The sequence below is a fragment of the Bombus pyrosoma genome, linkage group LG11 (assembly GCF_014825855.1).
Source record: "Bombus pyrosoma isolate SC7728 linkage group LG11, ASM1482585v1, whole genome shotgun sequence".
In the NCBI taxonomy this organism is placed as follows: domain Eukaryota; kingdom Metazoa; phylum Arthropoda; class Insecta; order Hymenoptera; family Apidae; genus Bombus; species Bombus pyrosoma.
In genome coordinates this window covers 14,269,183-14,284,363 of record NC_057780.1, presented here as the reverse complement: position 1 = coordinate 14,284,363, position 15,181 = coordinate 14,269,183, and the positions used below count along the sequence as shown (strand labels likewise).

The 15,181-nt window shown below is 32.5% G+C and overlaps 1 protein-coding gene across 3 annotated transcripts in view; it reads right to left on the bottom strand.

The window, feature by feature from the left end:
- Positions 1 to 15,181, bottom strand: part of LOC122572689 (protein real-time) — a 66,559-nt gene that overhangs the window by 27,631 nt on the left and 23,747 nt on the right. For all 3 annotated transcript variants that reach the window (XM_043737983.1, XM_043737981.1, XM_043737982.1), the window contains 3 exons: positions 12,765 to 13,067; positions 2,030 to 2,118; positions 1,763 to 1,900 (listed from right to left, as the gene is read on the bottom strand). In XM_043737983.1, coding sequence (XP_043593918.1) covers positions 1,763 to 1,900; positions 2,030 to 2,118; positions 12,765 to 13,067 — 530 coding nt within the window. The remainder of the gene's footprint in view (positions 1 to 1,762; positions 1,901 to 2,029; positions 2,119 to 12,764; positions 13,068 to 15,181) is intronic.

Sequence of the window (15,181 nt, the reverse complement as noted above, 5' to 3'; positions counted from 1 at the left end):
ATATCCTATATTTAATTAACTCGAACAAGAAGAGCGTCACCCATACTTTGGTGACGGGGTCCCCACGGAAGTATACCCGTCACATAGATATGGGTGACGTGGCGACGAACGTGTTAAAAGAAGAGTGGACACTAAATTTTAACAAAAATACACACAATAATGAAGCAAGAACATCTGATCTAAATAGAAGCTCATCCACTTATGAAAAAATACCAAAATAGATAACCAATATAGTAATTATTATAGTAGTATTATATGTTAATATTTAAAGCAAATCGGAAGCTTAAATTGAAATTTAAAAGATGTGCATCTATCAATGACGATTTATATCACGCCCATCACTTCACATTTCATGATGCATGTGATGAGGTATATATAATAGAATTTCCGCAATAAATACAATTTCCATCTTTTTATGATACTATTATGATTGTACTTCCACCACCTATTTGTCGGTGTCTTGCAAATTTCTCTATCGTCCGTAAATAATGATAATAATACTTCCACCTTTTTGAAATTAACCATTTTTTCATTGAGGAAAATAACATTCCTCCACTTTTTAAACCATTTTAAATGCTTTTTGGCAAATTCCAGCCTCTGTTTCTTATGGACATTTATTAATTGGAGAAATAAATAGTATAAAGGATATTGACTTGATCAACTAACAAACACGAGCACATGCAGTGCGTATTGCAGAGAAAATTTCAAATTCCAATAAGATAATGGTCACACTACGCAGTCGGTGAAAAAGTATTTCTTTTTGAGAAAAAAGATCGAAATTTTATGATGGCCAGCAAGATCACCTGACCTAAATATAATAAAAAATTGTTGGGGTGAGCTCCCTGCAAAAACAGTTTATGAAAATAGAAAAATAAGACAAAAGAGAAAGAAAACTCTATTTAAATCGCAATAAAAAAAAACGACAGCAGTTGTAAAAAATAAAGTAATACGAAATATACGAAATATTAACATAACATTTTTTTTAATAAATGTGAGTAGATATTCATTTTTCTGTAGCGTGTGCTATCATGTTGTCCGAAAAAATTCTTGCAATATTTCTAATTTTGTAAGAAAAGATATTTATTTTCTCTTCAAAACTATATAGTGGTACATTAAAAACTAGTTGTTAAGTTAATGAAATATACTTTTGTATCTTTGTTATTCAATAAAAATTTTCCTAATTTATGCCATAAGCTATCTTTTCATCCAAAAGTGTATTAGAAGTATATGTACTTTACTTTAATACAGCTTCATAGATATACATCTTTAATGATTATAAATAGCAAAAAATTACATTCCACTATGACAATGTTAAATCGCAGATGACAAACATAATTTTTAGAAAATCACAATTGTGTTCTGGGAATTCCATGATTTATACTCTATGTAAATTATACTTACTAGTATAGTATATTATATTAATTATATTACTAGTGGTCCTTAAAATCAGTATTAAATGATTTCTTCTTATATTTAAAGTATTAAAAAATGTTGGCTCATGAATTAAAAAATTACATAAGAAATAAATAAATATTATAAGAAACAATACATTGATGATCATTAAAAATAAATATAAGTACTAATATTTTATACTTAAGTTATATATGGTGTAATTTTAATATTATTTATGGGATGATTAATATAAGAAACACATTTATTGATTTTGTATGTATTTAAATAAGATATAACGTATATGAGTATACATGTACTTATTAAACTATTGTTTGAAAAAATATTAAAGTATTTTAAATAAATTTTATACCTTTATACCAGGTCTCCATAAGTGACGCATATTTAGACCTTCAAGATCTATTAATAAACACCACTGCGAAACTGGATGGCCAGAAACAGCAGTTGCTTCTTCCATAAGAACCAGCCCTTCTTCACAAATATGTAGTACCTACAATGACAATATTAATTATGAATATTGTGGAAACCTATAAAATATATAAATAATATAAATTGTTATTTTTACACGACGTGTACTGTATAATGATGCATATAATGTTATTATACAAATGAAACTTACCAGCAACAGCAAGTCATCTTCTCCGATAGATTTCAATAATCCCTTTACATCCATTTGTCCCATTCTTAAAATATATAAAGGTTGACCATCTACAAATTAATAAAGATATCGTTATTTAAATTTACACTTATAAGACCTTTCTTGTAAAATGCATATGAAGAAATATATATATTGAATTGAAAATTAACTTTATAAACACTAATGAAGACAGAAAGAATTCGTCTATTTACAATATTAATCTATTATAAAATAATTAAGAACATAGTATATGTATTTTATTTCTTCTATTTTTATTGAACATGGTCATGAATATGCAAAAGATAGTTTCGAGAAAAAAGTAAAAAAAAATGAGAAAATGTTTGACTGAAAATTCTTCAAAACCTTGTGTTATGAAATTCAAAGCGTACTGTTCTTAAAGATTAGAAATAATTATTATAGATATGGCACTTTTGTTACACATGCATCTTCTTGTCGTTATACGTATAGTTCACTATCATCGCGTCGCTTGGTACGAATGCAGAAAATGTGAATGTTTTTGGCCAGTGCTACGTTTCCACTTGGCATTTCTTCTCTATGGGGATTCATCATATTTAAAAGGTAATAAGTAATTTCTTCGCGAAATTTTAGAATTTTAATACTTTTAGTACCTCATTTTCTATGTACATACCACACATTTTATGGTTCTGCGCAAACTATAATAGGATAACATCTGATCGGATAGATCAATCGCCTTTTTAGCATCATTATACAAAAAAATAGTGTCTGGCTTTTATTTACTACTTTTCCCCTGAACAATAACACACCTATGATTTTTGGAAGTAGCTAGCATACATACTGGCCTTTTGTCAGTCCATTTTAAAAATTTAACGTAACCTAACACTATTTTCGTCGTGCGTGTTCCTTACGTGCGCCGTTGTTCTCCGACGAACATGCATGACTATTCTTTTTTCCTGTACGGAATTGAAAAATTTTTTGATTCGCGCTATGAACGTTTCTTATAGAAAAATGTTCACAGAATTGCGTGTGATGCTCATAATTCGCGTCAGACCTCTACTTTTTGAGAAAAATCGAAAAGAGAACAAAGTTAGGACCAAAGCTGGTCCCGTCAGCTTTACTTAACATTTATAGATATATGCAAATTGATATTGACAAACTATCGTATATCAATGTATTAGTTGAAGTCCACGGAATTTATTGAACCCAACAGGAATCGTCTAGCTTTTGTAATTTTGCTATAAATTGAGGTCAAAGTTGAAAAATTGCGGTCATGTCGAACAGTCTAATGCGACCCAGCGCCGCCCCACAAAACAGACAGTGAATTCGGGCGCCGCCCCACGGAGAAAACCATGAATATCGGCTCCAGTGTCAACGTGTTAAACGTCGTAAAAATTATTCTGGATTGTCCTAGTTGTTCTAAACATCGTTTAAAAGTAAAATTTCAAAATTATATTTAGTTTAGGAAATAACTTGAAAAATCTGTATCTATAAAACAACGGATATTTTTCTTCATTTTAATAGCAATATTATAAAGTAAAGGTTTCTTCTTTTGGTACACGACTCCAGATTGTTCTAGTGGCGTAACTACAGCACACTGATTCGCCGAAACGAATGAAAGAAAAAGCTGACTTGAACAGGACGGCCATGATGCATAATACAAATAACGCAAGAGTCAAACAATCAACGAGCGGTAAAGATGTACTAGATAGTGGAAAGGATGGTAAAACCACACTAGTAGATGACGAGGAGTCAATAATTATAAAAGTAGGTGAGCTGAGACGTCTAACCCAGATACTGATGGATGCAGTGGAAAGTATTGGTAGCCTAAAAAAAAGAAAAAACGAATACATCTGGTGTAAAAAAAAGGACTCGGAGATAGCTAAAATTGAAAGGATGATAGACGGGTATGCTACATCACTGATTGAATGGACAAACAAGCCAAGGAGAAGAAAGACAACGAGTGGTAGGACGGACAAGAGAGTAATCTCCGAAAGCAGAACTACAATGACACAGACATCGTCACGCTATACAGATGAAATGAATAACAGCAAGAAGAAGAAAATAGAAAAAGAGTAAAAAGGGGTGAAGCCACATGTGCCGATGTATGTAGAGCAAACGCCGGAAATGAGGATACCCAAGAAGATGATAACGGAGATTGGAAAATATAGGAAAGAAGGGGAAGAAAAAGGAAAGAAATAGAAAATATTGGAGTAATAGAGGTAAATAGTATTAGAAAGGTAAAAAAGAGAATAGAAGGGGAGATAAATAGCGGAAGAAATAGACCGAAAGCAATTATAGTAAAAGTAAAGGAAACTGTTCAGTGGATCGAAACATACAAAATTTTAATGAAGGCCAGAGAGGCACCGAGGGAGTCCAAGTGTACTTAGAAAGACCAAGCAGGGGGATATTTTAATTGAATTAAAATACAGAATATTAGCGGCAAAGGTAATAAAGGAAGGATGATTGAAGGAAGACTTCAGCTGATATCACTACAGGACAGAATCCTTAGAGATGAAAAATATAGATCTGCTGTTAAACAAGGAGGAATTAATAAAGGAACTCAGTAATGAGTTGAAAATTAAGGAAGAAAGCTGGGTCGACATAAAAACGATTAGAACAACACAATGGGGGACGTAGCAAGCGATTGCAGTAATACCATCGTCATGTATGCTGGATGATGATAAAACAATAAAAATTAGAACAGGATTAACAATCGCTAGAGCAAGGATAATACCCAAAATTAAGAAATGTTACAGATGTCATATGATTGGACATACGACTAACCAATGTAGGGCTGTAAGTACGGGTAAGGAATTGTGCAAGAAATGTGGTAGCAATGACCATAATATCTCGAATCGCAAAAATGAACCACGTTGTGCTATGTGCAATGAGAGAAGGATAATCAATATAAAACACGTGACAGGTTCACTGGCATTCCCTACATATAGACGTACAATCAAACATGTTAGTGATATAAGGGAAAATCAATATTACATTATGGGTTCATTATCGGGTCAAGATTAAAATCTTCCAAATAAACCTAAATCGCTGTAAACTGGCACAAGATTTGATGTACCAGTACGCCTAAAGTGGATGTGGTGTTCATCTCGGAACTATACCAACAAGAAGCATACTGGTACAACGATGACAAAGGGGATGCTTCCCTATGGATCACATTATTCGAAGAAAAATATTCGGATGATAGCACCCTGGATACAAAAAAGGATTAGCAGTTCAATGTTTACCTTAATGAACTGGACTCCACGATTAAAACATCTAAGAGAAGGTATCGTACGATGATGATAGCAGGGGACTTTAATGCCAAGTCTACCACATGGGGTGGCGTTAAAACGGATCGTAGGGGAACATATCTATTGGATATGCTAAGTAAAAATGGGATTGTACCCATTAGAATAAATAAAAGGTATACATTTTACAAGAATGGAAGAACTAGCTTTCTGGACATAATCAGTACGCATGGAGGACTGGCAAAGAAACACAAGGGAAGTAAAATACTTAACATGTTGTCAGCCTTGGACTATACTTACGTTTTACATGATCTTGAAACTATTAAGACGAGACGTAATGTCGATAATTTTAAATACTCAACGAAGGAAATGGATACAGATAATTTTATTTTAAAATTTGACTTCAATTATCAAAACTTATTTATTTATAATTCAAACGACGAAGAGGCACATGCAGAATGTTTCCAGGCTACTGTAGAAACGACATGTGCCTCCGAATTAAAAAAAGTTTATCCTCCTATAAGAAAAAAGTAAAAACTATTGGTGGTGTGAAGAACTAAAGATACTTAAGGGGGAGGTGTTTAAACTTTAAAGCTCAGAGAGCCTAAAATAAGAGGATTACAGGACGCGGGTCAATTGATTAAGGAATTTATAATGTAAAGAAAAGAGCTTAGTAAGAAGATTCGCGAAAATAAAAAAAAAAGAGATGGGAGGAATTTTGCGTCACGTTGGATAGGGACCCATGGCGGAGGCCTTATCGGACTATTATATCGAAGATAGCCCGAAAAATCCCAACAGACGGCTTCCACGTAAACAAGGTCTAAAAAAATTGTTGGACGCACTAACGCACCTAGGTATGCGTAATTACATTTTCTCCTTAAAAAAAAAAATATATATATAATATAGTTGTTCTAGCGGCGTAGGTAATTGTTCAAAACAGGCAAGCCAGGAACAATTTCCGTTCCCGAAAAAATTGAAAAATATCGTCAACGAATGGCGTCGATAATAAAGTTAGCCTTTATATTTATGTTTCGGTTTTCAAATTTTTATTTTGGTTTGTTCTAGAGGTATAAGTACGTGTTCCAAAGAAGGATCCTTTATTGTATATCATTATTGTTAAAATGAAGAGAAATGTCCATTGTTTTATGAGTACAGCTTTCCCAAATTATTTCCTAAATTAAATATGATATTGAAATAATACTTTGAAACAATGTTTATGACAACTAGAGCAATCCAGAACAACTTTTTTATGTTTGATTTTCAAAAAGGGGCATTGATCAAAAATTCACTTTTTTGGGGATATTTCTGGAACCTTTTGAGATAAATCATTTCTTTGGAACGATGTAGAACAAGCGTAGAATAACTTGGAAATAAATTATAAATTATCCAATAAATTTCACGAACCAATAGTCTCATTTCCTAAAATCAGCGCTCTCATCAACATCCTTTCGTGTCAGATTTTATCCGAACGTTACCGAGCGAAATTTGAACTCACTCCCTGTCGTTACAAGTTCGATGATAGAATAAATATCGTATACTAGAATAAACATCATTGTTCTACAATTAACAGTTATTCCCTATCTGGACTGCAACATAAAATAGACGCAGTCGGTAGAACATTGGATTCGACATTCTGCGAAATTTGTTGGAACTCTGAAATGAATAATATCGCACTATTCGTGGTTTACAATTTAAATTGTGACATCGAACCGAAGATAAAATTACAAACGGAGGCAAGATTCCCATTCTACAACTTTTGAAACCCGCACACAGATCCAGCAGCAGTTACAGACGAGAACAGAGATAAAAGCTACACAGTGAGTTCTGACATTCGAACGTTTAATTAGAACAGCGATCGCAGTATATTCTACGACATCGATTACAAGAAAAGATTGCTCTAGTCATAGTATAATCTCTAGTTATAATATAGAGACAAATAAACAGAAGACATTTTGTCTGTTGGAACACAATCTCCTATATGGTTAAATACAGCAACTTCCGGTCCGCTTTTCTGGCATTATACCTACGTAATGTAGTACAAGAAATTTAATTATATCCTATCATTGAGATCAATTAGTATTAACAAAATAGCTTGGTTTACCGGACCTCTTTGTTATTCGCAAAGAGTAAGATTCCCGGCAAAGCTAGTGAACAAGTTGATATTCATTGCGGTTTAACGTCAAAAATTTCTGCACTTTTAATTAGCCTATATCAGAATAAGAAAACTTTATTATCGAACAAAAGCGAGACGAGGACGTTTCTCAATTCTACCAGCGACTAGAAGATTTATCGTCCTGGATTTTAGGCACTCATTACGCATATTAGTACCGATGGTAAGACCTTAAATAGGACGATTGTCGATTGTTTTAGCATTTAGCAAATGCTAAAAATATATCGCAGTTTTGTACAATTAACCACGCTCTTACAACTGCTGATGCAGAGGAAAAGGCGTTACGCCCATGGTATGGAAATTCGCAACCAAATTATTACAACGCCTCGAATTAAATTAAAAAACGAATTGAGTTAAAGATCAGAAAATTCATAAAGACTTAATAGTTATAACAGTAGATTCGCAAACGACCAATCATGCGAGCTTAGCCCCAAACAACTTGCTTCAAACAATGCAACTACATTTAATAAACGAGTGCAGGAAAAGACAATACAATAACAACAGACAATAGATTCAAGATATTACTTCTGCCAATGTTCCTTCTGATAACTATAGGGACGTGCATTTCGAAAGTCAAAATTTTCAGAAAGTTCGCCAATGCCAAGCTTCGTAACGTAAAACTGCATTACGAAGTGCTTTAACAAATTTCTCTATGCGCATATAATATCCCCTTTGGAGACGACGACCTAGTTTACATAATATTCGACTCAAATTCAAGTCGATACAATAAAAGAGACAGTCATCGACCTCGAGATTCATAAAGTAATATTAAATGTAAAATTCCAAGTTCTGGGTTCCTCCTTACATGTTCCATTTAACGGATTACTCAGCTCTGATTTTCTCAGACCACGAAAGCATAGTCGATTTATCTTTTGCTGTATCTTATCGTATTACTTATTTTACTAAATAGTAATTTAAATAAATGAGACCTATTCCTTTCACAGTGGCAGTATTTCTTAAACCCTGGATCTCACGAAAGTGATCATATCACTCCGTCAATTAACCGATAACTACTCTCTATTGGTTCCATGCGCGGTTGTGAGAGTTCGGAATCAAGATACCTCCCTTATTATCATCATAAATAAATCAAACGAAAGAAAAGCTCCATCTCCTGAATTCCGACGGACCTTTGCGGCTCTTCAAAAACTGTTTTCACCAATTCCAATGCTCATTTCGAATACGTGAGAATGCCTTTCGGCCTCAAAGATGTTCCTGTATGGTTTCAAAAGTTCATGAATAATGTTTAACAAGACTAACCGATAAGCAGTGTTTTGTATACCTCAACAATATAGCGATATACAGTTCAACTTTACATGGTCATAACCAGAAACTGAATAACGTCTTTCTCAGACTCCGCGAAAATAATTTGAAGCTCCAACCAGATAAGTACGAATTCCTGACGCAATTCAAATATTTAGACCACAGAATCTCTGATAAGGGAGTGGAGCCAAAAAACTCAAGAAAGATTGTAACTATTGTCAACATGCCACGCTTACTAAGTCACAGACATTAAAATGTTTCTCGCTATAGTAGGATACTGCAAAAAATGTATACCAAATTTTTCTGTGATTACCAAAACGTTGACGTCCTTGTTATAAAAGGACATAATGGAAGGATATATGGAAAAATGAACAGGAGGGAGCTTTCTAAAACACAAAAAATTATTGCTACAATATTCTAACTTCTCGGAAACGTTTACACTAACATGTGATGTATCTAGCATCAAAATTAGCGGTGTACTGTCTCAGATACGGAATGATTAAACTCCGTCTATCGCATATTTTTAGACAGAATTATTCGACGTAAAAACTACTGACCATAATAAACTCTGTAAAGTATTTCACATCCTATCTATATACAAATTACAGATCATTACAGTGTTCGTTTAATTGTAAAAACCCAACTTCAAAACTAGTCTGTTGGCGCTTTAAATTAAACGAATACGAGTACGAAATCCAATATATGCAGCAACGTATAAATTCGAATGCTCCGATTTACACGTAAGCAAAGCAACACATCGAATAAACGTGCAAAGTACAATCACTATTATCCTACGTAAGCCGAATTCCTGAAATTTGAAAATACGTCAGTTACGATCATTCGATCTACGTAACACACAACCAACAACTCTTACCATTCTTTGCGGGGAAGACGAAGAACACACGAAGGATATAATCTTACAACAAACCGGAATACTATATCTACAAGGACTATATAAAAGTTACATTAATTTCCATATACTAGAACCAAAAAGGTATGACAGATAAAAACATGACGTACTACATCTCTACAATTAATATTATGGACAGTGATTGTTGCATCGCTTCGCCTCACGTACATCGGTTGGATCCGACATTCCTACAGTCAATAAAATTATGAAACATAGATCTAACCGAACTTAAATACGCAAACAAAAATCTAGATGAGTTCAATTATCTCGATTATTATTAACTAAAATACTGAGGGAACCATTTATGGTTACACACATGCCCTGGTATTCGATATTACTCTCTAATATTGGTTGTTTCAAACTTCTCTGCCGAATATTCCATTCCATGAAGAAACCAGACCTAACGTAGGAACGCTACAACTCACAATAAGCAACTTTGTCAATTGTTCCTTCGATTTTGATTTTCGGAGTGAGCATCCAGGAATGCCAATGGACATAATATGATACCCGAAAAAGCCTCGCAAGTATTACGAACAGCGGATATTCCTATCTGGAAGAAGACCTTTCGGAAATCGAGGCCTTCGAACCTTCGCGATCATCCAATGATTACAGTATTAAGCCCCAATGTCGCATTATGCCAATTTTGACCAATCGAAGCAACCTAGTCACAATAGCCACTGTAATCACACTCTGAATATACCGTATTACCACCTTTGCATGTTATAACATTTAGTCTTAAACGCATTACCATTAACTAGAATTTCGATTTTAAGCTGCTGTTTAATCTAATTCATTTATTCACTTCTTTCAAAATCAAGTACACAAATTGTATCGTTCTGTCAAATGTCGCGTTATCCATTACGCTATGTAATTATTATCCATACTCTTATCAATCGGATTATTATCTCTTTTAAGTCTCATTTCTTAGACATAAAATTTTAAAGTATGTAGTCATTTATTGTACCTTAATTCCTACGAACACAATCTAGGTTTAATATCTTTATTGTCATTGTTTTATCTGAAGTTCTTGTTATAATAATATTAATTGATCATAAGTTTCTTGTTATTGTAATTTCTTATCATCCCCTCCAAACATTTTTATGATCATTAAATATCCCCTACCATTATAACATTCCTTCTTGCGCTAGTACTTAGTTGTAACGTTAGTTGTATACGTATGTGAATATGTACACATCTATGCAAGAATCTACATCATGTAAATCAAATCTTTATCTTAATTTTATGCTATCGTCTAAGTAGGTGAAGGTGTTGGAGACCCAACAAACGTGATCATAAATAACAATTCCTGCTCTCTATTTCTACTGATATTATTTTCTATCTTCACTGTTTATTCAACTTGTTTATTCTATTTTCCATCGTCTCCAAAACGTGACCTTTTCAAGACCGAGCGGATTAGGCCCTGCAGCCCCATAAATAACCGCCCTATAAAACTTTAACTTTCTCCAATTAAACCACCACCTCTCTTCCCAAATATTCAATAAAAAAATCGCTTTTCCTCACCTCCGTAAATTTCACGAACCAATAGTTTCATTTCCCAAAATCCGCCCTTTCGCCATCTTTCCTGCACGTCACATTCTATCCGAATGTTACCAAGTGAGATTCGAACTCATTACTTGCCATTACAAGTTCAGTGTTACAATACATATTGTGTACCTGCGTTACAGAATAAATACTTTTGTTCTGTAATTACGAGTTATTCCCTACCTGAATTCCAACATATGTTTAAAACGTCCAATCGCATCATCAATCGTATCAAGGTCTTTTTCTTTCTGTGGCAGAATATTAAGTGAACTTTGTGAAGAAAACCATATTAAATTACATTTTATAATCACAGTAAGCCAAATTATCGAATTGAAAAGATAATAAGTTTCTTAAAGAACCTATTATCGGTAACTGAAAGTAAAGGTTGGCAATATAGATTGGCTGATATTCAATTGACAATAAGTTGCTCGTGGTATAGAAGTACTCGATAAATATGCTCCTGCTGAATTACTAATTGGGTGAAAAATAAATTTACCTTTAATAAAAGAAATGTCTGCAACTGATTTTGAACAGTTAGATTTAAATATTATACGCGACAAGACTAATGGTAATATTAAAAACAATGCAAATTATGGAAAAAATATGTTTGATGAACAAAAGTAAATTGCATAATATGAAATTATTTGCTATTAATGGTCTATGTCTCGTAAAAATCAAAGATAGATACACAACAAAATTAGACATTTAAGAGCTCCACTTTATGGTGGTAACAGATTTGAGGTATAGTTTATACGAAGTGCAAAATTTAATAAGCAAACATAAATTACGGAAAACAATGAAGAGCACTTAATGTTATGCTTCGTGTTTAAATTAATGATATTAATCCTGTTCAGAGTATTGTAATATTACCGAGGTAGATAGTGAAATGTAAGATCAAACTTTATCAAATGTATAATCACAAGGGATATAATAGCAGAAGTAAATATAGAAACAAAGATTAAAAAAACAAGGACTTCGACGAGCATATTTTTCCCGCACTGTTATCCTAGATCCAGCGTGAACCTTTTACACTTATATGATAATATTTACAATTCACTAAAAAAATCTTAGGAAGTAATAAACATATAATATTTCCATATATTGGAATTAATATCCTCCGCTATTTGAGGGTTAATTGGATAGTTTGAAATCTTTTAAAATTACAATTGCATTATTATCGACTACATATAGTATTAAAATTCAGACTAAAAGGGGCTTGTGATATTTTTTCTCGTGTTTATTCTTTACTGACAATTTTAACCCTAACAGCTTTTATGAAATCGTACTTCAAAATAAAATTATTACTTTCGATTTCAATCTATCTTATATACAATATTTTACGAAAAAATGTTTGTCTCATTGATTAATATCATTTTATATCTTTGTGTGTCTTTAAGATATATAATACAATAAAGAAAATAATAGACAAATGTAACAAAATATGTACTATTAAAAAATATATGAAATATCTAGGGTAATATTATTACCATATACTTTATCGATTTTTGGTATCTACTTCACATTATAATTAATTATAAAATATCTAATTATTTTAATAAGATAATAAAAAATTTTTATCATTATAAACATTAATAAAAAAACCGATACCTTTATCAAAATGATGCCAACCACCAGGAAAATAATCTTTCACTACTTGTGGTATGTCATATTCTTCAAGTAGCTTATCAATTTGATGCTTCTTCCTCCAATGTAATGTTTGTGTTAGCATTTCCTTTGCTTTCTCAACTGAAAATTCGGTAGCCCTTAAAAATCTTAGAAGAGTTGCATCTCCAGGTATTGAACTTCCCCTTAATTCCTTTATGCTTTGTCTCAATTGAATAAGTTTGCTTTCTTGCATCATGTCAAGCTTTCCTAAATATCTTTCTATGTAATCTGAAGATAACTGCATTTCTAAAATACAAAGTATATGTAGTAAGTTTTAATAACTTAAATTAATATATTTAAATATTTATATCGTCAATAACTAATTCAGCAAATGGCTTTGTTTTAATATGTTAATATACCATCTCTTAATCTCCTAAAGCATCCAAGAGAAGCTCAAGAAACATCTATAAGATTTTAAACAAACGAATTAAATATTAATCAATACGGGCACAAAAAGAAACAAAAGAAGTACAGCTTGATGCTATTAGTTCTCTGTAGGTGAATGTAGAATAATATATACAGTAACTACGGGATATGTGACGGACAAAGGAATAAAATGATCAATAGTGAATAGAGGAGGAACATTGGTAGTTCTGAAATGCTTCCCTTAAACAAGAAGATCTTGTAGCAAAAATGAAACTAAACAATATAAATCTCCTAACGTGCCATGAAATGTAAAAAGACCAATTGTCCACATAGCTTACCTAAACCAACCCTTCTAAAAACCCTTCTCCCCTGACACAATCTCACAACAAATGAAAAAAAACAGGAATACTGCACTCCAGAATCTATTGGGAGAAGTATAATTTCAAACAAGCTTGGGTATTATATTCAAATAATAGATTTGGATGATAAAGTAAGAATAAAAAGGTAGAAGAGACAAAAAGATAGGTATTGAAAGAAAAAAGTAAATAGGAGGCAGAAGTTAGAGAAAGAGCAAAAATAGGTAGTAGATGGAAGTGAGCTAGAATCGTGATAAATAAAAAATAGAATAAGATAGAAGAAAATGAAGCGGGGAAGGGAAGAAGAAACTGATGGCGAAGCAATTGATGATAGAAGCGATAAAGTTAAACATTGTGAACACAATAGTAATAGCTGTACAAATTGTAAATGCTGCGTAAATGCGAATAATAGAGTCTAGTCTTAAGTTAGATATAAATACGTTAGTTTAAGTTGTATATAGAAACGGAAGTTCTTGTATACTCTAAGGGAACAAAATTAAAAACAATGATTTCCGTAGTTTCAAGACTATCCAAATATAAAGAAAGTTTTTGTGAAATATAACACTGTACTATTACCATCTTCACTTATAAGGAAATTATTTTCATTTGTTACAATAGTAAATTTACCATAATTTTACGTTTAACACCAGGTTTACGGGACCCGTCAATTTGACGGATTTCGAACTTGGAAATGAAATATCTCAAAAACCATAGCACCAATTTTAACCATTTTGCATCGTAAATTAATCATTTCATCTAAAGAATTTATAAACAAAATTATTTTTTCCTAGGCTTTCTAATTTTTGAGATCTGTATGTAGTATACCTATCTCTACGGGACCCGTCAAATTGACGGGTAAACGAAAATACGGATTTTTCTTTAAAAAATCGATTTATTCAAATTAAGTCTTAAAGGAACAATATTAGGCTTCACGTTTAAATAAATTATTAATAAATAAAAAGTCTTTTTTTTTAATTATCGCTAAAAAAATAACAATAACATTAACGATACAGGGTAATCATATCTATTGAGCACATTTTTTACAAATATACTGAATGTTATTTGTGCATTTTTCGCATACGATCTTTTTGCAATATATACAATATTTATTGCTTCTATTTTTTTTGCAATAACCCACTTGGCAACTTTTTCGCACTTCTAACGTTGAAGGTTTTTTTTTATTATATTGTTTATTTTTAATTTTACAATTTGTCCAGTGGAACATTAGGTAAAATGTTATAACATATGATTGAATAGCATGTGGATGGTTACCCCCAGCGGGGTGCCATCTTCGCGTTTTTTAGTTTATATCCTTTATGAAATCAGCTGGGTGTTTCCTTTTTAGTCTTCTTTCTATTCTTGCGTTGATCGTTTCCGTAGCCAGCCTGTTTGGGTGTGTTGTTATTCTTTCTCTGTACCTTTCCGCGTAACTGGTAATATCCTCCTTGACCGTTGGTATTCCGAGGTCCTTCCGTATATCCTCGTTTCTAACGTACCATGGGGCGTTTACTATTGTTCTCAGAATTTTTGATTGTAATGTCTCTATTTTGTTTATATGGCTCTTTGCTGCTGTCCCCCATAGTGGTATTCCGTATGTCCAGATTGGTTTTATAATTGTTTTATATATTTTAAGTTTAT